General features: G+C 44.2%; 1 protein-coding gene across 2 annotated transcripts in view; it reads right to left on the reverse strand.

The window, feature by feature from the left end:
• UBASH3B (ubiquitin associated and SH3 domain containing B) overlaps positions 1-22,021 on the reverse strand; it is a 73,697-nt gene that overhangs the window by 20,935 nt on the left and 30,741 nt on the right. The window contains exons 2-5 of one of the 2 annotated variants that reach the window (XM_074561160.1): positions 4,158-4,211; positions 3,389-3,575; positions 2,688-2,886; positions 289-458 (exon numbers count right to left, since the gene is read on the reverse strand). In XM_074561160.1, coding sequence (XP_074417261.1) covers positions 289-458; positions 2,688-2,886; positions 3,389-3,575; positions 4,158-4,211 — 610 coding nt within the window. Of the gene's footprint in view, positions 1-288; positions 459-2,687; positions 2,887-3,388; positions 3,576-4,153; positions 4,212-22,021 lie in introns of both variants that reach the window. The other variant, XM_074561161.1, reaches the window with a different exon arrangement.

The raw sequence follows: 22,021 nt of genomic DNA on the forward strand, positions 1-22,021 counted from the left end.
ATGAGCAAAAAGCAAAAAAAATGCAAGATGGTCCGTTGGTTAAGATGACTGGTGGGATGTGGGGAGGTCTATGTTCTGGGTGTCCTTGTGGGACCTGAGGCAAATTCCTTCATGTCTGTATAATCTGTGCTGCATATCCGTACAACTCTCAGCAGGGGACATGGGAGTCCTTATTCAGCTCGCTCCTTGTCAGCACTTGTGAGCTGCAAATGCAGCTAGAACAGCCTGCGACTCTGCTACATCCTCTTTTTTCAAATTTTTGGACTGAAACAAGCTCCAAAAATTTACCTCATGATTAACGAAGCGTATGTCTCGGGAGAATATCGCAGCAACCCAGTCGCAGCCCAGTTTAACATCAATGTTCTGTGCTAACTTCTCCAGCGTGGGCAGGTGGCTGGTCTGGAAGTGATAGGCCAGTGTCACGTGGAGCTGCTTCTTGTGGGGCTCCACGTGAACATCTGCAAAGAGATGATGTCCGTTAACAACAAGTGACTGTCGAGATTAGCAGCTTTTTGAAGGTGTAAGAGTGTCTATCGGCTCTGAACAGGAGTTGGGAGCAGACCTTTTAAAGATAGCTTAAGTGGAACAAATTGTAGGCCAGTTTCTGAAAAGGCTCAGGGGAAGTCAAACATGAGTTCCCTATGTATGTTGCACCTTGGATCAAATTATTAAAGATTTGTGGTCTGGTTCAGTCCTGAGTCACACCAGGGCGGTAGGCAAGGCATCCTTGCTAAATGGCCAAAGCTCACTTGCATTCAGAAAACAATGGGTTTCTGGATGGTGTGATAACAGTTATTGCCATTTTGAACCCACTGGATCTTCTGCAAAAAAGAGACACTCTTCCAGGAAAAGGGTGGCCTTTCTATCATTAGCAAATTAGGATCTCTCCAAAATTAGCAAGGTAAAAATCAGAATTTTTACTCTCCCTCCTCTGGTCCCTCTCCTACGGTAGTAATTACAAATCCGTGGAATTTACATGTTCATGTGAATTGATTAAATCTTTTCCCTGGACATTAGTAGGATTACCAGATTGCCCACTGAGGGTGAAGTATTCCAGAATTGTGGAAACAGACATCGATATGATAATGATTCAAAATGATCCTACAGAAAAAGAACCTGTATTAGGAAAAGACTCCAGGAAGCAGAAAGGTGAAAGTATGTGCAATATTGAGACTCTTCCAGTAGATGTGGAAATCATAGGATACATTGTTTGCATATAATTTATTCTTGCTTATTCAACCAAAAATTGCAATTAAATTTGACTGATTATTCAGTCAAAATTGCAGCTATTCAGAGACTTGGCTCCAAGTGCCAGCCAGGGGTAGCTTTGCAAGCTCATCCATCTTTTTTTTGATTAGCAAGAAAAAATGTGCTCTGTATCTGTGAAAAAGCCCCAGAGACTTTAATGTGATAACCTGACCAAGCTGTGGACTGCAATGCAGCAATTGGCTTCCCCTAAAAAATAAGCAATTTGGTCTGAATTGGAGCAGTCGCAGGGGCAGAAGCTTGCTGGCAGCCATTGATGCTTCTTTCTTCTGTTTTTGGGGTAAGACCTGCCCTTTTTGACTGTGTTGGTTTGGAGGGTATGTCTCTGCTGTGCAGGGGGACATTTGTACCATTCTTACATGGCTGCAGCAGTCCTTGGACCCGCCTAACATCTCTGTGCTTGTTGCTGCTTTCCAAAATGTGCATGTGGAAATATAACAGCCATTTCCTCCCTCTTCTAAAGGGAAGAAAAGTTCTAGGTCACTGTCAGGTGAAAGCAATGCATTTCAGAGGTGTGATGAACCTACGTCACGTCTGTATCTCTTCCTCTGAACCGGGGCAGAGACTTGTAGCTGTTCTACATGTCATTATGGGGTGCCTGTCTAGCACGGGAACACCCCAGGGACTCAGAAGGTGCTGTATCTTGATGCACTTAAACTCCAGGATGAGCCTGTGATACTGAAGGACTAAACCGGTTGTGTTGTGACTAGTCTGGGCTGAGCGCTACAGTGACGGAGGGTGGGAGGATTAGTCAGGGAGCTATTATAGTGCTCTGATGCTGTTCTGACTTCCAAGTTTGGAGGTAATCGGAGGACACCTGGAGAGCCTGATCAGTGGCAGAGACCGTCAGGGCACGGGGTGCTCTGGTTATTTCCCCCTCCCAGTTCCTGAGGGGTTCCCTCCTCCAGAAGCAGCAGAGGACTGGGTGACAGAGCCATCTGTGGTGTTACTGAGATAGGGCTATTTGAGAAGGTTCCCTCCTATGTTGCCAGGGCACTTGAGGTCTTCTCACAGAACCCTGTTTGCATCTCAGAAATGCAGTGAAAAATCGAACACAGCCTTTACATGGCTGGGGAAGGTTTTGTGACAGTGGCTTGAGGCATCGAGTGGAGCAGGAAATGCTCAGCCTTGCAGACAGAGCGTCTATCTGAAAGGTTAAGGAACCACCAAATGTCAACTTCCCTTTCAGGAGATAACACTTGAGACTAAGTGTGAGGTGATCTTTCAACTGAAAAAGCACTGAAACACAAAGCACCTGACGGGGTGTTCCTCTCGGGCTCTTAGCCTTCAGGACACTTTTAAAAATCAGGTATTGGCTTCACAAGCTTCATTTCTTTGTGCCATCAAAACTTTGTTCTCTGAAAATGCCCAAGCCTTGACCACGTTGTGAGCTCTTTGAGACTGACAGCATAGTCACTCACCTGCTTTAGAAGCAGCCTCTGCAGCGAAGTCTGCAGCAAACTTCTTGAGGACCTCAGCACTTTCTTCCTTGACAAAAAGCCCAATGAAGTTTGAGGACGTGTAGAGCTCCAAAGGTAGAGGGGCAGGGAATTTGCATTTCCACCGCATCACGGTGGCCTGCAGAGCTTCAGTGAGAGCATCGACCTTGCTGTCCTCACACTGCCAAAGGAAACGGGACAAGCATTTCTCAGGTGGAGAAGCATTCCTTATGCCTGTGCTTAGCTCTCCAGTGTAGAGGAAGGAAAGGCTTGGGTGGGTGGGAGTGAATGGTAATGCAGTGAGAAAAAGCGCAGGGTCATAGAAAAAGGGGTGTTTAGAAATCATCTGCCCCTCCCTTGTGCTCAAAGCAGGATCAGCTATCCCCGAGTAACCTTCTTAACCTCACCCCCCATCTATTCTCATGTTAATGATCACTTGAGATTATGAGAATTTGGTCTTCTGCTGCCTCTCTTCCCTTAAAACAACCCGCTTAAAAACCAATTACCTCCTCAACAAGCCCAGGCATCAGGCGGTTCTGGTAATACCCCCCCTGCCACGAACTCCGGAGCACAGCCCCTTCTGCAGCGCCTGAATGAAGCATGTAAGGTCTCCAGTCTGGAGCTGGCAAGGGCTGCTCATGAATGCATGCATAAAGGCAACGGAAAGAGGAGCTCTGGTTTACCATAAAGAACTGGCAAAGTGTGATATGTGGGAAAATGTTGTGAGCTTTGTTCTTCCCACAGATCTGCTTTGACTGCTGCCAGAACTCAGACAGCTTCTGAGCCAGGGGGCCCGTGGGGCGCAGGTAGAGGACGTACTCCCGGGGCAGGGTGTCATCGAGGAATGGGTCACCCACATGGGAGAACAGCCTGAGAGGGAGAAAAAACTGTTAGATGGACAGATAAAGACACATATTTTTTCAGCAACATCAGCTTCCCCTGTCCTCAGTCCCTTTCACTCTCCCTTTATGGAAACAATCAGCTCTGGCAGGTCAGGCAGAGAGGTGCACTGTCTCACCTGCAGCCCATTACCACTACTAAGTAATATAGAAAATTGGTTTTTAGTTTCAGTCTGAGGCTCTGAAGATCTAACCTGGGTCACTGCTTCTGCCTTTCTGACTTTTGGTGTACAAAACACAGGGAGGAGAGCACTAGAAATTGCTCAACATCTTTGAAAAGGCAGCTCTCAGTTTTCTGTTTAGGTGCTAGAGTGGAGAGAGAAGTGGTTCCTTTCTCTCACCTTTTTTTGCTATTACTCGAGATCACAAACTCCCAGACAAGGCTTGTTTCTGGATTGCTTATTTACAGCACTTAAATGATGTCTCACTAATTTTGCTAGTGCCTTTTGATAACGCCCCTGTTTAAACATCCCACATTCTAATGGCTAAAATCTTAGACATTAAATTCACTAATTTTTTTTACTCTTCTTAACATTTATTACTTCATACCAACCAGTCGCATGCTGCTTGAACACTTCTTCCACCTGTCGATGCCAGTGCTTTTTGTCTAAAGAGAGAACAAAATAAAAAAAATACTTCAGTGATGCTGGATTTTATGGCTATAGTCACATCTATTGCTTGAACCTTGGTTCCTTGCTGGGGAAGGGCTGTAACGGTGTGTTTAGAAACCTGCGGGGTACGCTTTCCACACGGATTCCCTCAGCCCTGGGGCTTTCTTTCGGATGAGTGGCCTGTCAAATTGTTTGAGGGGCAAAGTCATGCAGCCTGTTTGAAGCATGAGATATCGACCTCTGGGTTTTCCCTGCTTGGCCTGGTGCTTTTCTGGCTAGTGAAGCACCGCCTGTTGGCATTTAAGGACCTCTTTGCTGATCGTTTCCTCAGCACGAAAATCAAAAGGTTTGGGTCTGGAAGTGCAGACATTGCAATAGCACCGAGGACAAGAAAAATTCAACTGCCACCAGGGGGCACAAACCAGAGATTTTTCAGGTTACGATAACCTGCCAAAATTTGCTAGTTCCCTTCAGTCCTTGCTACATTGAAGATGCTCTTTTGCTTATTTCCCTTCAGGATGCCTCCCTTTCACTCGAGCTAGGAAGACCTAAGTCTGTTTAGCAAGTTTTCCAGTTGCAGAATAAACCAGCACAGTGCTGTTTAACTTGTAGACATGTAATTGTGTTTTCCAAATGCTGGACATGAGCATTGAAATGCAGCTGTGTATCAGCTCAGCTTTGCAGCACTAGAGACTGCCAACATGAGGAATTCACCCAGAATCCAAAGGCTTAAATATTTAGCAAAAATTATGAATGAAGGAGACAGAAAAGGATAGAAACATTAGGGTCATGGGGCAGAAATCAGGCCCTCAGTTGGACGTCAGGAGGCAAATTCCCCATGAATAGGTGATTTCAGAGGTTCCTACTTAAGGGAAGAAGGGGCAGTATTGCTCTCAAACAAGTGGATCTGGTAGGAAGGAGGCCAAAACGAATGGGATGGTGGTCTAATCTAATTAACCAGCACACACTCATGCAAAATGATGTGGGTGGAGGAAGGTCTGAAGGGCAAGAAGCCTTCGCAGAAGGCGAAAGTGGGGTTTCCAGGGAGCTGAAGCAAGGGAAGGGGAAGCGATCCTACAGATGGACAGTGCCAGAAAAGGATCTACATCCTACAGACCCTGCTGGTAGAAAGATGTGTCTTTCCCAGCATTAGACAGCAAGGAATGTGCTCAGGCATCAGTGCAGCTCCCACCAAAGGCAAAGCCCTGCTGGCTGCGGTTCGGCATGTGAAGCACGAGCAGGGATACAGCCCAGGGACTGGGAAAGGCGACAGCCAGTTGTATTCTCCAGTCGTTAATTTGGCTGAAGCAGCTGCCTCCCTTTTGCTCTGTGGGTTGTACGCCGTGTCTCAGAGCTGCCTGCTCTTAGCGACAGAAAATCTGACTGAGGACAGGAAAACTTCTAGTTTACACCGGTTGGCCTCAAGCCGTAACCTAATCTTACTAAATATGGTATGTTACAGCTTGATAATAGTGCAAAAGACTTGCTGACATCTTCAAGCTAGAGGGAATGTGTCTGACCAAAGAGACAAGATCAATGTACACTCTGTGATATTTGCTGCTGGTTGGTTATAGGAAGCAGGTCCAAGTGAGGGAGAAGGGCCATGGCTCGAGGATTAGGGCAGCTGGAACCTTCCAGCATTTCTTGTTTCTGCCCATAGTGCTGTATAGGATGTTTACGGCGCTTTTGTTGCCCTTTCTGTCTGCAGTGATGACTTTCGAAAGCACTCTGATAACCATGCGGGAGTATGCAACGTTACCCACCAGCTCGTAGACATGTGTTGTTGACTCAGCTGTGTTTCAGCTCTGCCCTTGGCTTCCCCACCCCTTGAATATACATATTTTTCTTCATTTTGAGAGTAAGAGGAAGGCAGAAAGATAATGCTGCAAAAAAGGGCTGTGTTGCAAATGTGTGATTATGAAAATACTTCCTCCTGAAGCATTTTGCTGCCCTTATCTGCCAGCATTCATTTGAGATCAGCAGAGCGCTGGTCCAAGCACCTGCCTTCTGGAAGGATGTATCTTGCACGTTCAACATCGTAGTTTGGTCTGTTCTGTCTTGCTGACCTTTCCCTAGTCTGGCTCAGGTGCACTATGCAAAACAGCCACTGCTTTGCTTTGAAAAGTAGTTCAGACAGGAGCAAAGAGCAAAAAGCAAAAAGCTGTCCCCTTGCACAGGCTGGGAACCTTTCAGGAGGCTGCTCCTTGAGCAGAGCAATGGCCGTCCATGGATTTTCCTGGCCTTGGTTTCATCGTCCATTTCTATTAAGTAGCTTTTGCCTGGGTTGTTTATGCTCTTTAAAACACCACTAAAATGTGACTCTCCTAACCATACATCTTGCCACTGAAGTGTGTCTGTCTGTGTTGCATCCATGGCAGTGAATTAAAACCGTCCTCCCAGTAAAGCTCTGGCTTCGAAATGAGCAGTTTCTCCCGTTGCAAAGTGAGGGCAGACAAGCTGGCTCGCACTCGGTATTTACTCCCTCCAGTCCCCAGAGCAGATCTCTGAAGGAGTAATGCACAATCTAGCAGGACAGACGGTTCTGCCACCCACCCTTGTTGACTTGTTCCCTTAATGAATTGATGTTTCCTTGGAACAAATAGCACAATAGAGCTCTGCTGGAATTGACTGCAGCTCCTTCTCTGCTGCCTTTGTGCTCCCGGGACCCCAAAGGGCATTAGAAAACATTAGGCTGGGCCCCACATGCTTTTGTTCATGAGTGATTTCAAAAGGTGCCTATGTCTTCCATGGGGACAATAAACTCTCTTTTCAATTTAATTTTCAGTGCGAGGAGGAAGTACTGCATAAAACAAATAAAAGCCAAGGTATATTTTTATCATGGGACCTGAAGCTGAGAGGCACTGGTTTTTTTTTCCTTTTTTATTTAGTGCTGGGAATGGTGATGATGATTGATAGACTCTGGTTAGTCACAAAACAGGGCATGCACTGCACCCCTCCCAAATACCTGCCTCTGTAGCACCATCAGAACCTGGAGAGGACCTGTCCTCCGGGTGCTCCAGCTCCCCCCGTCCCTGGAAGATCAACTTTTTAAAAGTTGAGTACTCAAAACTAGTCACAGCTATGTTTGGCCACTTACAAAAGTGGCCTGATTTTCACAACTGCTGAGTGCAGTGGGAGCTGGAAGACATATTCTGCTCCTGAGAAAATCAGGTCACTTAATTAGGTGACTAGCTATGGCTTAGGTGCTCAGATTTACTCATGCTGGGTAGCAAGTGTTGACTGTAGTATTGTAGCTAGTGCTAAGAAGTGGTTTTGTGATGCAGATGCACCAGAAAAGAAAAAAGGGCCAGAAAATAACTTATTTTTCAGAATCTACCAAACCAGCATCGCTCAGTAACCATTTCTGGTCAAGCAAAAATTGCAGCTGGATTCAGATAGGGGGTAAAAAGCTTTATGCAGCATTACTAGTCCCTTGAGCCACCCTGTTCCTCCATCTCTTAAATTCTGCAGCCTCTGAGATGAAGTACAGGGAGTTGATTTAACAACGCACAGCCATGCGTAATAGCAATTTTGAATAGAGAGCAAGGGAGGTGCTATGTCCAACTGCAGGTCTGGAGATGGAGAGTTTAGGGAAGGGGAAAGAAGATCCTAACAGCAGTGTCTTCCAAAAGTACTGCAAGTATTTAAGCCACCACAAAGAATCAGATTTTTTTGATTCTTCAATTTAAAGGCTTCCCTGTGACACTCTTCAATGTCAGATCCCAGGGAAAGTCTTCCTACACTCAATCGCTAGTTAAGCAGTATCAAAATATTGCTAGGAAGCGTCCCAGCTCAACAGTTGACCCCTTAGCCTGAAACATTACAGCAGAACCCTTGTTGCTGCCCTGGAATACATATTAATGTGTAAATGGTGCCCGTTTTAACCCCAGCCCACTTAATGGGAGAGCGCACAGCTCTGCATGCTACAGAACTTAACTCATTACTATTGCAGGATTTTTGGCTTCCTGCAATTTCAGGGTAGACAAAAAAGGCAGGGCAATGTCAATTCAGATAGGAAATATATATCAATAAACATAAAGTATAATGGCAAAATCCCATTTACTTCAGAGGAAATGACTGTAATGGGGAATGATGCATTAACCATAAAGAGGACCTTCAGTCTCAGAAGCACCACACAGAAATCCTTCCTCTGTAAGTGCTCAGCTTTCTTATTCTCATCCAGTTTAATGAAGGAGGGGGTGTGTGGCTGCCGATGGTGTTGTAGTGCATGGGACAGTGCAGGAAAGTTAATGCAAACAGCACAAGAGCAAGGGACAGGGGGAACTACTTTGAGATATTTCTTTATCTGCACCTGCATTATATTTTATCACTAAAAAGGTATGCAAACTTTGGGGTGTTGATGCCCAGAGCAGGGACCAGCCAACGTGCAAGGCTCTGTGCTGGGGTGCGGAAGGCAGGTGCCTTTGTGCACTGTGGCCATGCAGGGTCCCCAGCCTCCATTGCGGCCAGCCTGGGCTGCAGGGGCCGGGACCTTCAAGCCCTTGGCGCTGGCCCTTCAGGCATGCACAGCACAGAGACTGCTGCCGGTAACATCTTGTCCCACTCACACCTTGAAATACAGCAAGGCTGAGCCTGAACCCTGGGGCCAAGAGAGTCTGTCTGGTAGAATCACAGAATCATAGAATGGCTAGAGTTGGAAGGAACCTTAAAGATCATCTAGTTCCAACCCCCCTGCCATAGGCAGGGACATCTCCCATTAGACCAGGTTGCTCAAAGCCCCATTCAACCTGGCTTTGTGGTTTTTTTAATGCATCCATTATGCTGTATTTGTAGTAAACCCTTTCACAAATGTGCTGTGAGAGCACATACACACACATATTTACGTACCCATTCATCTATGCTTATACCAACATATCAACACTGTCTAGCTGAATATTTATTTCTATATACATATAAGATGTATGTTTCTAAGATCAGATTTGGGCAGACAGAAAAGGATAGCCTGTACTAACAGTGTAGATTGAACATACCTACCACATTATTTCCATGGTGGGAAGACTGTTTTTTCCCATGACTTCTTAATTGTCCACTTTAATATCCCACTGTTGCTCCATATATCTATACACCTATCTATATGTGTAGTTGAGAGAAAAGGACTGTTGTCCAGAATCAATGTCTAATTCATAGAAAGTTGGTCCCTCTGGCTGCTGTTTAGGACTGAATTTCCCCGTTTCCATCAGCTCTCCCTTTGCTATAATAAGCAGAGATTCAAACCCTGCCATCGGCAGGGCTGACCTCTCTCTGTTTGTACGAGGGAGCTTGCTCTGCTGCGTGTTGCTGTAGAAAATGCGAGCAGCAGCCTCTACCTCAGATCCACCTACGAGTTGTCTGCCTACGGAGGCACCGAGGGATTTGTGAATGAGCAATGGAAGGATGGGGGCAGCCTGTTAAAAGAAAGGGAATGACTAAATCTTCCCTTTCATTAAGTGCCTCCAGCCTAGACAAACTTCTTATCCGTGAACAAAACCCCTTGGAGGGATGAATTCATCAGTTCAAGTAGCCCTGAATCTTTGGCCCATAAAATATTTAGCTGTGTAAATAAAGATTTATTTTGGAAACTGCATTAAACATGATGGAAGTACTTGGCTCTCCTCATCATTAGGTTCAGTTCAAAGGACTGCCTGACATGATAAGATAGGAATTATGGATCATAATTTATGCCAAATGAGTTTGAAAGAAGAATGCTGTCAAATAGAACACTTTTCTTAGGATTCTAAAATAGGCACCTTTATTTTTGCTTGCGTGTGCGTATAAAATATGTATTTATGTAAACATATATTCAAATAGGTATACGTATCTATTTAAAGCTTGACTTTTTTCAGTCTGTGCTGGTTTATGGTAAAAGAATAGAAAACAAAATGCTGTCTGGCTCCAGGGAATGACAAAAGATAGGCCTTTTCTAGATGTGGCTGCAGTTGCTGTTTGGAGCATGCCTGTGAGTCCAGGTACAAGTCAGAAACATAATAGTTAATTCCCCCTTAGCTTACATGTGGAACTCAGCCCTGGTGCAGGACATCCTGAATCCAAACCCTGCTGTATAGCAATATGTATAGGGAAGCAGTTAGAAATTCTTTGCAAACAGTAAAGTTCCCTGCTTTTTTTTTTTTTTGGTGTGTGTGTTTGTTTCCAAATTGCCTGTCAACTGACTTTATAGATTCCTTAATTTTTTCAGTTTTCATTGTTTATACCATTAACAGTACAATAGTGGCAATGTGTCTATTTTAGGCTTTCAATAAACAATTGCACATTGAAGAACAGTTTTGCAAGCAAAATTTCTGTCCATCTAATGACTTGATTATTTGATATAGGGAAAGATAACCAAATTCCAAATAACTGACTGCATGTCTCAGGAACTGCTTAGTTGCTCTACATACAAAAATGGCCACAGTGAGGTGTTCTTTCCAAATGGTTTCTGATGTGGGTTATTCAAATGTGTTCCTCGGAATTCTTAATATGCAGAATTCAGTTGGTCACCAAAAATCATATGATCCTGTTTCTGTTCTTATTTGGGTGACCTTACTTCTATAAATAGGGACAGGACAGGAAGGTATCACTAGGGATCAAGTTCCTGTTTAGGGTAGGGGGCTGGGTAGGTTCCTTTTCTGCAGTTTGTTAAGAGAAAAACACCCAAAAACCTGGCTCTTTTTACAAGACAGAAACCACTCTTAACATAAATGCATGGCAGAAGAATTACTTTTTTTTTCCCCTTCTTTTTTTCCCTTGAGCTTTGGCTCAATCCTTCAAGTATTACCTTAGTTTATCCTTCTGTTGCTTTCCACACATGATGGAGGACATAAAGTCCTCCTCACGTTTACTGAGTGACTCTAATTGCAGCCACATCCTCCGCAAAACGCGAGTTCATTGCTATACGCCGAGATCCCCGTAGGAACACGCTGTTCGGTACAACATCCCCAATTTAGGTCAGCGAATGCTATAAGCAGATCACAGCTAAGAAAAGACTCAGGTCTTGCCTGAAATACAGGAACTTTCAGAGGAGTACGGGGAACTGCCTGACTGCACAGTGGCTACGGAGGCTGCAAGATTTCAAACTGTGCTATATCCTGTAGGTCACATAAATATTTATAGAAGGTGCCTGACAGCATGATAGGGCTCGGTAGTTCTCTTCCTCCTCCTTCCCAAGGGGTGGCTTCTTACTCCCAGCTATTGAATACCAAGCTCTGGTCATTGGAAAGAGAGAGAAATGGGAAACGCCATTAGAAATAAGTTTGCGAAGCTCGCTGCTCTGAATTTCTAGTTTCCATCATTTAAAATATTCATTTTTTCAGAGGACAGTCCAGCTGGCAAACTGCAGTCTGGCCACATGATGATGATGATGATTATTTTTAAGTGCAAAGAGTGAGGTCTTGGGCGTGTGTCTCTGTTTTACATGTTTATTTTTTTTTAAGTTATGTAAGATTTTGAAGGCGGATTTTTCCCCCTTCTTCAGCACATGTGCACTAAGTCATTCCCCTAATCCTCTGCTTAGCCGGCTTGTTAAAGCAAAAGAAGAGGGAAGTACAGACTCATAAAAAGTGTCCGGGATAAAGGCAGGAATGTAGCAGCCATTTAACATTTTTAAAGAGATACACAGTTTAAAAAGGAAACAGGATATTATTTTCTTCAGAACAATAACAGTACAGCGTTTTACGAGGCATGGGCTTAGATGTCAAAGTCCTGAGCTTGCAGTTGCTAGCCACTCTACCAGGTCCCCGCATGATGGAGGAGAAACGAGGTGCAGGTATTTTGGCCGATTGAACTGGTCCCCCACCATCAAAATTTCTTTGTCCTTCTATTCCCTACTTAAGGTGCAAAAACTTGTCATTATTTTTGCTTACCATTATGGTATTGTTTTCTTTTCAGTGTTTGTTTTGGATTTTATTTGTTGTCTGGCTTCCTAGTTCACTTGCTTAAGCTTTTCTCCCTCTATGTGAATCTAGAAACATACTGCTGCTCAAACGGAGCAGTGGTGTCTGAAAATAACAGGAGTCCTGAAGTTGGAGATTTAAGAAAACGATGTCTCACAACTCCCTAATAAAACCTTAAGAGTTGGCAGCAGCTCAGCTGGCTGATTCAGGAAGGTTCAACATTTTGATGCAGAGCAATCACTGGAAAACAGTGACTGGGTTAAGGAAGACAGTGGTAATAACCGCTGCTGGTAAAGGGTTTGCAGAATTCTGAATATTAGCAATATAGTCAAATATAGCTAATACAAATAAATTCAGATAGAAAGTGGTTATAACTGGAGCACAATCAGCAGAGGCTCGTCCCCTTCAAATGCCTAATTTTAATACTAGCTGGAATGTAGCAGAACGACCAAGATTTCATTATTCAAATAGCGCAGTGCAGGAGAGCAGGAGCTTTCATCCCAATACTATTAATACATTTTTAGCTAACCAGGAAGACAATGTCTTTGCAAGGAGCCAAGTTAGAGGTTTAAGTATGCTCAAATGTACCATCTGGAGTTTCAGTGATAGCCAGAAAAGGAAGCAGTTGTCATGCTGATTGGAAATAAGTAAGTTCCCTCGCAGCATTCAAGGCAAACACGATGCTTTCTTCTTTCTAATTGCTCTTCTTCCTATATAGAAATGAGCTGGGATGGAACAGAGATTTGCCGTATCTCTGCTTTCTGTATCAAGGTCCTCTTATTGCTAGGGCCTCTTTTTCCCATGGGGGTGGGTTTTGGGCAGAGCGTGGATTTGCCACACGGCTTGCCAGCGCAGGAAGCCGGGCCAGGTGGCTGCTCATGGCACGTGGTGCCCAGTGAGTGCTGCTCGACACGTGAATTGCAATTGTCTCGCTGCCACTTCATCAGCACCTGCCTCTCCATCTGTCACCTCCCCGCTTACTCCGAGTGGCACAGCTCGCCTTTGGCAACCGCCGCTTTGGCAGTGTCCACAGTGTCCAGCAAAGCTCCAGCGGGAAGCACCAGGACACGCTACCCAAAAACCTAATGATGGAGCACACCCCATAGAGTCTCATTTGGAGAGGGTGAGATGGGAGGTGGAGAGACAGTAATGTCACACAGGTAATGGAAGAGGGGATGGTTTTGCTGTGGATGCTCTAACGTGCCTTGCTCTTCCTGGCCTGGGTCTCTCTGGAGAGACATGCGCTTGTTTTTTTTGCCCCCAGTTCTTTAAGGCAGCCCCACTTTACTCCTTCATATGTAGAATTGTGTAGTATCATGTAGATCTTTAGGAAGAAGGAAAAAAAAAAAAAGCCACAACTAGCACTTTAAAGTGCCGGTGTTAACATTTTCCAGCTTCTTAGGGTTTCAAAACAGGAAGTTTGGGGGCGGTGCAGTTGCACAATTTGCCAAAAAGCTGCTGTTCTGTGAAGTTGGTGACACTGGGCTGTACCAGGAACTGGAGCCCTGCAGGCCACCAAGGCCCTCATTTTCTGGGACTAATTCTCAGTGCGATGTGAGGAGGTTTTGACATGCTGCTCCTATTAGTAGGAGCCATGTGGTTTGAGCTCATCTTGACTGCCAGTGGAGAGTTGACTTTTTCTCCAAAGACAGAGTAAACCCCAGTGCTAAGGGGAAGTTTTCCCAGCCTGACAGAGAGGAAGCGGGTAGAGATAACATAGACCAACGTCAACATGGTGTAGCTAAAGACTGAAAACAAAGCATTGAGCTGCTTGGTTTGGATCTTGTGATGAAACTTGTGATGCAAACTTCCTTCTAGGTTAGAGTCCTGGTCTTTGTATCATGCACATTCTCAGAGGGAGAGTTTGAATGTTTGTCTGAACTTACTTTGACTCGGCAGCAGTGAGATTTGGACTATACCGTCCACTTAGATTTGGACTATATCGTCCACTTAATGTGCAAACAACAAGCGCTCCCAAAGTACTGTTCAAAGATGGTGAAGCATCAGGTTGGGACTTGCATAGCCAAATCCATTCACTGTTTCAGTCTGTTTCCATCTAGTAGAGGGAAGGGAATATATCACAACTAAATCCCATGGTTGTCTCTACAGTAAGGCTTCATGGGCCTATCTGGAATTTAATGTTCAAGTTGGTCAGTACATGAGACGGAATAACTTTCTACCAAGAGGAAAGGCAATGATTAATATCAAAGCAATGATATTTTGTGGTTAGTGTGAATATCTGTTTGCCAGAGATGGAAGAGTTAAGACACCCATGTCCTGACAGCAGGACTTGGCCAACTTAATTTGGTATTCTTTGCACTGGTCAGTTTTTGCATTATTTCCTGCATTTGGAATAGCCTAACTGTGTTCATTCTGACATCGTGTTTTCATCTCAAGTGGTTATTTTCTCTTCTTTATGGTCATGTCTGTTTATCATGAGGAATCTTATATGTTGTATGTACTAATGGAGTCACAACTTTGCTGAAAAGGCAAACCTCAGAGAAAGAAAATGGGAAGCAGATGCCTAGTGAGAAGCTAACTGTGATCTCACACCTAAAATAGACTCACACAAAGCAACAAGAAGGAAGTCTAAGAAATTAAGGAAGGTGGAAGGAAGAAGGGTGGGGTGCTGAGATAGTTGGGTTAAAGGCAAAAAAGAGATACTCAAAATAGCCTCCTGCTTTAGACAGCTCTGTTCAGGAAATTTTTTAAGCCTTGCTGTTTTCAATAATATAAATATTTCAAAATATTTCAAATATTATTCCTTGCTTACTGTTTCTTGACATCTAGATAGGACCAAGTTATGTCAATATTAATATTCATGTGGGAGACCTGTTCAAGAACCCCAGAATGCTGTAGGAAGTGGGGGAAAGGAGGATTAATGCAGCAGATGGTGAGGCACACTTGCCACTGACTTAAGGCTAAAACACCCCCCCAACAGTGTTGGGGTTGGGAGTGCCACGATACTAGAAGTCCCGTCTTGGGGTGAGAAATTGCACAGAGGTTTCAGCCTCTTGCCTCAGAGATTTTAAAGTGTGTGGTTAAACCAGTAAGCCAAAGCTAATGTCAAAGTTTCCATTAGGGGAAAAAAGGTAAAAAAAAAAAGTTAGTTAGCAAGCTTTGGTCTGAATTTCAATTTGGGTGACTGTATTTTGTCTCCTTCAGATCGCTCTGTAGTCCTCAGCTGACGTAAGTCTTTGCTAGTTGTGGTGAACTCTCTACAGTAATCGGGAGAACTCCAGTCAAATGAAACTGTAACAAAAACTTTGGTGGAGATGTTTAAGGTAGCTTCATTTTGGCTTGCCTCTTCTACTTCTTGTTGCAAGAGGAAGAAATTTAAACAAATGTGGATGCTTTTGAGGGTCCTGTACGCTAAAGTAAAGCAAGATATCCAAACTGGAATGAAGTATTGCTGTGTTGTATCTGTCACCAGCCTCAAGTGGCAGAAGCTGTAAAGATGTGCAGTACAATTATTTTGCTGTTATAATATTAATAACAATGAGAAGTGATAAAATCTTGGCCAGAGTTTAAACTCTAATACCAGATTATACATTAAAAATGTTCCTTTAGTGTCTGGTTAAGTTATCTGGAGTTTCTACATGAGGTCTAGCCAAAAGTCTCTGAGTGGTTTAAACAGCAACTATGGAAGGGTTAAAAAAAGCCACATTAAAAATATATATGTTTGAAGTCTAAAAGGGAACAGGAAATGAAGAATTGTGATAAACTGAGAAACAATGAGATAAAGAAGGATCTGAGAATGTAATGAGAAAACTTTACCACAGACTGGGAATATTTCGCTGCGTACTTTGCTGATTATGGCCTGTCAATTCTAACTGTACAGTCTTTATTCCTGTATCTGATCATATTTTTGCAGAATAAATAAGTGAATTACAAAAAAAGAAAATAGGAAGACCTTAATGAGACCTGGATTTAGTAATTATCCCTACACCAGAGAGTGTTTATGCATATATTTAAATTCAAGCACATACTTACAGACTTCAGCGAGGCATATGCACACGCCAACTGCTCTTCTGCAAAGCATGTGCTGAAAGGTTATTGCAAATCAAGCTTTGGGTCTATTCTTTCTTCCAGCAGAATTTCTAGGGATTTTAAAACAAGTGTTTGCCATGATAAAAGTATCTTTTTTCAGTTCGCTGAAAACCTGGGGATTTGATGCTAGCAAGTAGCAAACGGATATGTATTTTCTGGAGCAGGTCTGTACTTAACACCCCACCCAAACCCAAAAAAGCCCCAAAGCAGCATACTTGACCGAAGGTTTGTGCAACCTTCAGCACAGCACAGCACCTGCACGGCCCCGCTCCGTCCCCTCGCCGTGGGATTCTCCTTGACCCAGTTCATAGCCTTCAATTAAGGGCTCCCAAATCTAGCGGGTATCGTGATGCACTGGTTACTCAAGCGCTCACTTCTGATGTTTGTGGAAGAATAACTTCACCTTGCTGTGCTCCAAGATGCCTGTTAAACATCATAAAATGCTCTCTGCAGCCGCAGCATTCTCCAGTGCCTGGCACAGGGGAGCTCAGAGACCTCAGTAGGGCACAACCACAGTATAGATCATAAAACATCAGCTCAGCAGGTCTCTCTCCCCATCATATCAGTCTCTTCTGAGCCATCTGAGTAAGCGCGAGCAGCATTAGGTCTTAAAAAATGCTCAGCACACAATTTCATCTGACTGCAAGGGATAGGAATTCCCAGGGGCTAAGCACTGCTGAAACTCTGCAAACTTTACAGTGCCGACCATAAAGATGCTCAGCTCCTATTCTATGCATTGCACATCAAAAAATCAACATGCGGGTCCCACAGTCTAGTTATATCTCCCTCCTTCCCCTCCTCTCAGCATTGTCATTTTAATTTCTGACACCTAGGAAGTCGGGTACTGGGAGCAATGGACTGGGATTAAGTAAGGATTTAGTCCTCGCTCCTTTTGCCTGAGAAAAGCTCCTTGTGTATGTGTATGAGGATCAAGACATAACCTGGCCTGTCCTCTGCCTCCTCTATTCATATGCTTGACCAATATGACTACTGGTATTTTGTGACTGCTTGGGTACTTAAATGGTGGGAGATTTGGGGCTTCCCTTTAGTGAAGAGAAGACCATCAGGATTCCCAGATGAGATGTGTTGTCTGAATATAAAGTGTTATTTTCTCATGATTTTTCCTTTGCCAGTCACCAAAGACAGCTATCACTTCGCCTTAGCACTTTACCAGAAGCATCTCCCATGTGGAGGCACACTTCATCCTATTGCCAGGGCTGTGTAGGAGGCCAAGTCTTGGATGCTTGCCTTGAAGACCTTGTTATCCAGATTGATCTTTTCAGGCAGGTATTGTTAGACAGACAGACACACATACACACTAGCATCACCTCATTTCCATAGTGTAGCTCTCCCCCGCGCCGGAGTATAAGTACTGGTGTGGGGGTGTATTTCTAAAATTATTCATGATGCATATCTTTTACAACTGATCCCCATCTTATCTATTTTGTGTGTGTGTCTGATATCTTGAAAGCATACTAAAAGTGCAATTTTTTCTTAAATGCAGAAGGAATGGAAAGAATATTGCGGCCTTTCTTTCTATCACGCTGACGAGGCAGCCTGTCCTGTGCTGCATGTCACTGATGCGCTTCAGCTCTTGGTAGCCAGGCAGCTGCCACGAACAGCAGCGTTAGCAAGTGCGGCACGTCAGCGGCAGTACCCTGGTAGAGCACTTTGCAGCATTGGTGCTGCAAAATACTAGCTGTGCTTACAGCAAGACCCCCTTTCTCTGCCCTGGCAGAGTGGGGTCTTGGGAGATGAAATAAGAAAGAGCTATAAATTAAATGAATGGCAGGTGCTTAGTGTGGATAAGGATCAGTTATAAAGTCCCCTTGGCTTCAAAAGAGTACTTTGTCATGCAGGCTCGTGTGATTATGGTAGAGGACCTAGATTGACAGGAGCTTCCTTTGGTAAATACTTAAGAGCTGCCTTGTTAAAAGTAGGCATGAAAGGAGAATACTAGGTATCAGTTCAGAATAATTCTTTGCAGTAAATTTCAGAGGCTAATAGCAAGGCACATATGTAAATCATGCATGTAAGTGTGCTGTAAGAAGTGCGAGAGCCCTTCTGGAGTCCAGAATCACATTCTTCCAAGAGACAAACTCTTTCCAGTGGGTCTCACAGGAACAGAACGCTGCAGCCCAGCTTTTATCCCTGCCCAGCGTTACCTTCTGAATGCAAACGCATTTAGGGAGCCACTGCCCGTTTGAGCCACTGCCCTACAGTCTGCAGCCCAAGTCAGCTGCAGGCTTGCCATCACCAAACCAGGAGATGGGCTTAGAGATCCTCAGACTAAGGCAAAAAAATGAAAATACGAAATTTTAAGTTGAAGGAGGCAAAAAAATGGAACCTAGTTCTCAAAAATATCAAAAAGGAAGACGCTGTGATTTCTTCTTGCATTTTTTCCTAGGTTTTAAAATTGGAGGGTACCCTGGGGACACTTTTCAAGCTTTTCTTGGTAGTGAGGCCTTTCTTTAGTCTAGTTCTCAAAAGATCTGAGGCTTATAGGACCGTGCTGTGTCCATGTGTGTGTCTATGAGTCTCTCCAACTTCCTATGATAACTTCTGAACCTGCTAGTATATTTAAACCCCATGTGACAGAGATGTAGGGCTATCAAGGATATTTCATGTCTTGCAGCTTCTGTAAATACAGGTTCCTGGATAGCCATAAGTAACCTTAGGAGTGCACCAGCTGGAAAAGATTGTAAGGTGAGCTTACTCGTTACTCAACATCAGAGGATCCTCACAGAAACAAGCCCTAAGAAATGCCGCAGTCATAAGAAAAGCATCAACCATCAGAAAGACATGTGCACAAAACCAGGCTTTGTTGAGTTCTGGCATTCCGGGAGCTGGTTGTTCAAAGACAGTGAAGGTTCAAAGGCAGCTACAGCATGCTCTACACATTTTTCTGCCGTAGATTCATCAGGGTAGGCAGGGCTTTTGTGCAGACAGTGAAAGCCCAAGTGAGATCGGGACTGGACAGGAGTTCAGATCTGAAAGTGCATGAACTATACCAACACGAGCACATTTATACTGCCACAGTTGCAGATATATTGAGAAAGTTTTGCAGAAATTACTGTCCTGGGAAAGCCAAAAGAACAGAATATATGTTTCAACAAGACATATGTGTCTGGTGGATCCCACAGCTCCAGGAGCTGAGGCTTAGAGAAAGTCACCAAATATTGCAGGATGATGGCCTCCTAGCTGCAGATCTGCAGGCTCCGGTGCTCCCAGTGCTGGCGGCTGCTGTTTCATGTGCGTGCAGGCACATGAGATAACCTAACCTTTCCTCAGTCCTTCCCCGTTCTCTGAACGGACCTGCTTCTGCTAGCCTCTTACTGCTCCTACCTCTCTCAACAATTTCACTAAACACCCTTGGGAAGGGCAGATAAGGAGGTTCCATGAAATATGAATTATTGTGTGCATGCAGGGATTTTCTCTCTCTCCCATTCACATGTAGCAATACATGATTTCAGGCTGCAGCTGCAAACAGATCTTCCTCGGTGCATTCCTCTTTGTCCCTTCTGCAGTTTAACATTTAACACTTTATCTCTGCAAAGCATATTGGCAGACATGTTTCTATATAGGGCGAAAATAAATTGCATGGAGTGAGGCTACAGTGAACATCAGGGTAAATTCTGTTGGCAGGAGGCAGACCTCGGTACCATTTTCTGCTGCTCAACACTTACTCTTTTCTGCATTAAGGTTTTTGGGTGTTTGCGGATGCTAAGCCCAGTTCTGCATGGATTCCTGTGTGGACAGACTGAACTGCATGGAAATTACTCCCTCCTGCAAGACAGATAAACATGCAGTATACTAAACTGCATCAAGACCACGAGGCTTTCAGAAGAGCTCAGCACTAGCCTAATTTTGCTCCCAGTGGTATTGAATGAGGCAGAATTAGGCTAGAACTGAGCTTCTGAAAGCTGTACCCTATCTTCCTCTTGCTGTAGTTCTCTAAAAATAAGGAGTCCAATTAAATCAACAGCAGTACAAAGTATGAGGGAATGTATAATTAATTAAAAAAATCAAAGGCTGTCTTACAGCACTGATCAGCATTTAGCAATCCTGCCACCAGCTCTTACTCTTTTCATTCTTCCTTTTTAATCAGTGATTATTGTTGTATCTCCTTACATTACAGTCACATATTCTGGTAGTATTTCAATGTGACTGTGTTCCCTGGGAGCAGTAATCCTAGTCACAGGAGGAGAATAAGAAACTCCATTAAAAAATGAAGGGAACAATCTGTTACCGTCTTCAGTCCTTGTCCTGACACCAAACTGTGTTGTCAACTGGAGCCCTGATATCGGTGAAAGATAAAATTTTACTCACTGTGATAGTCAAGGCCTTAGTTTGCAACACAGCCCCGACGAGAAACTAAAGCCCGAGAGACAAGAAACTGCACGTCCAAAGTAATCTCTCAGAGCTATTTGCTCTCCCTATTTCTATTGTTCTGTATCTAGCACTCCCAAATACAAAGAATTGGGGTTTTTTTGGTCTACCAAGAGAGCGTAAGGTGGCCACCTGCGAGCACAGGGTTTTGCCACCTCCCAAACAAGTGTTTCACACTTTTACTCTTGCAGTGCGTTGTGAAGGGAGCTAAAGAGGATGTGTTCTTCTCAGTTATCCTGGCAGGAATCCCCAGAAGCTGTGCTGGATTCACAGCAAATCTGGAGTGACTCCATCTGGGTCGCCGGGAGCAGAATCTGGTTTATGTTTTGGGTGCCAGCTGTTAGTGGGAAACAGTGAGACAACGTGGAAGGAGAATCTGTATCATCCCGTTCTGGTGGCTTCTCATCATTCTATGCCTAGATTTCTGCACTTTTCCTTTGTCTGGCTGAATTTCAGGTTGAATCTGTTTCTTTGTGGCAGTAAATGTGGACAGTTAAAAAGGCTTGTGATAGGGCAGTAGGGTAAGGACGGACTTTTGCCTCAAGGAAAGACTGAGGGGGATTCGCTCCATCTAACCAACAGCAGTGGCACCGGTTGCTCACTTTGTAGGTAGTTTCAGGGAAGTGAATGAATCTTGTGGTGGTGGCATCCTTCCTTTTAAATATAGTTATTCATACTGTAGATACCTGCATCTAGACTCCTCTTTACAGTCAATGGAGGCACTTGTAGGGCATGTTTACTTCTGGCGAGGGTAGGCATTTAAAATAGGTCAGATGACTCACGCTCTGCAAGTGCCTGTTTCTCCCCACTGCCTGGAAAAAGAGTGAGATGACTGGTCCAGACATGGGCATCGCCTCCTGACATGTAAGGTTATGTGAAAGTACTCTCGCCCTCTGGTTTTCTGTGCCTATTCTCCGTCTCCTGTCGGTGCGCTCTATCCTTTCCTCCTGTATATTTAGATCACAAATTGCCCTTGGCGCTGTAAACTCCTGGAACGCGTGACGTCAGCGTGACGGTATCTCGGGATCTTTCAGCAGTACTGTCACAAAAATAACAGTACAATACTTTCCAATCAGTACAAACCGACAGGAAAAAAAAAAAAATCAGTTGTGAGAGACAAACTATGCATAGTGTGGTCTCTAAGCTAGCAAAAGAGCCGAGGGGGAAGTTCTTTTACCTCAAGCCATGCAAGCAGCTTGTAGGTGTGACTCACAGTTTCTTTATCCTCAGCTAAATACCCCTTGTAAGAAGCCTGGTAGAAATTATTAGTAAAAGAGCACCCATCTCTAGGTTTCAGTGAAGTTTAGTAGCAAGTTATATCCCTGCTGTAGATTGGTGTAGAACAGCTCAAGGAGGACTAAAAGGGATCACGTTCTTGCAGAGCTCTCTGAGATTTCAACGCGACAGCGTATTTGTACGAACGTCTGCCCTGGGCTGTATCATAGTGGTGTGTCTGTTAAAAAGAAGGGACGCTTTTCGGT

The sequence above is a fragment of the Larus michahellis genome, chromosome 17, assembly GCF_964199755.1.
Source record: "Larus michahellis chromosome 17, bLarMic1.1, whole genome shotgun sequence".
NCBI lineage: Eukaryota > Metazoa > Chordata > Aves > Charadriiformes > Laridae > Larus > Larus michahellis.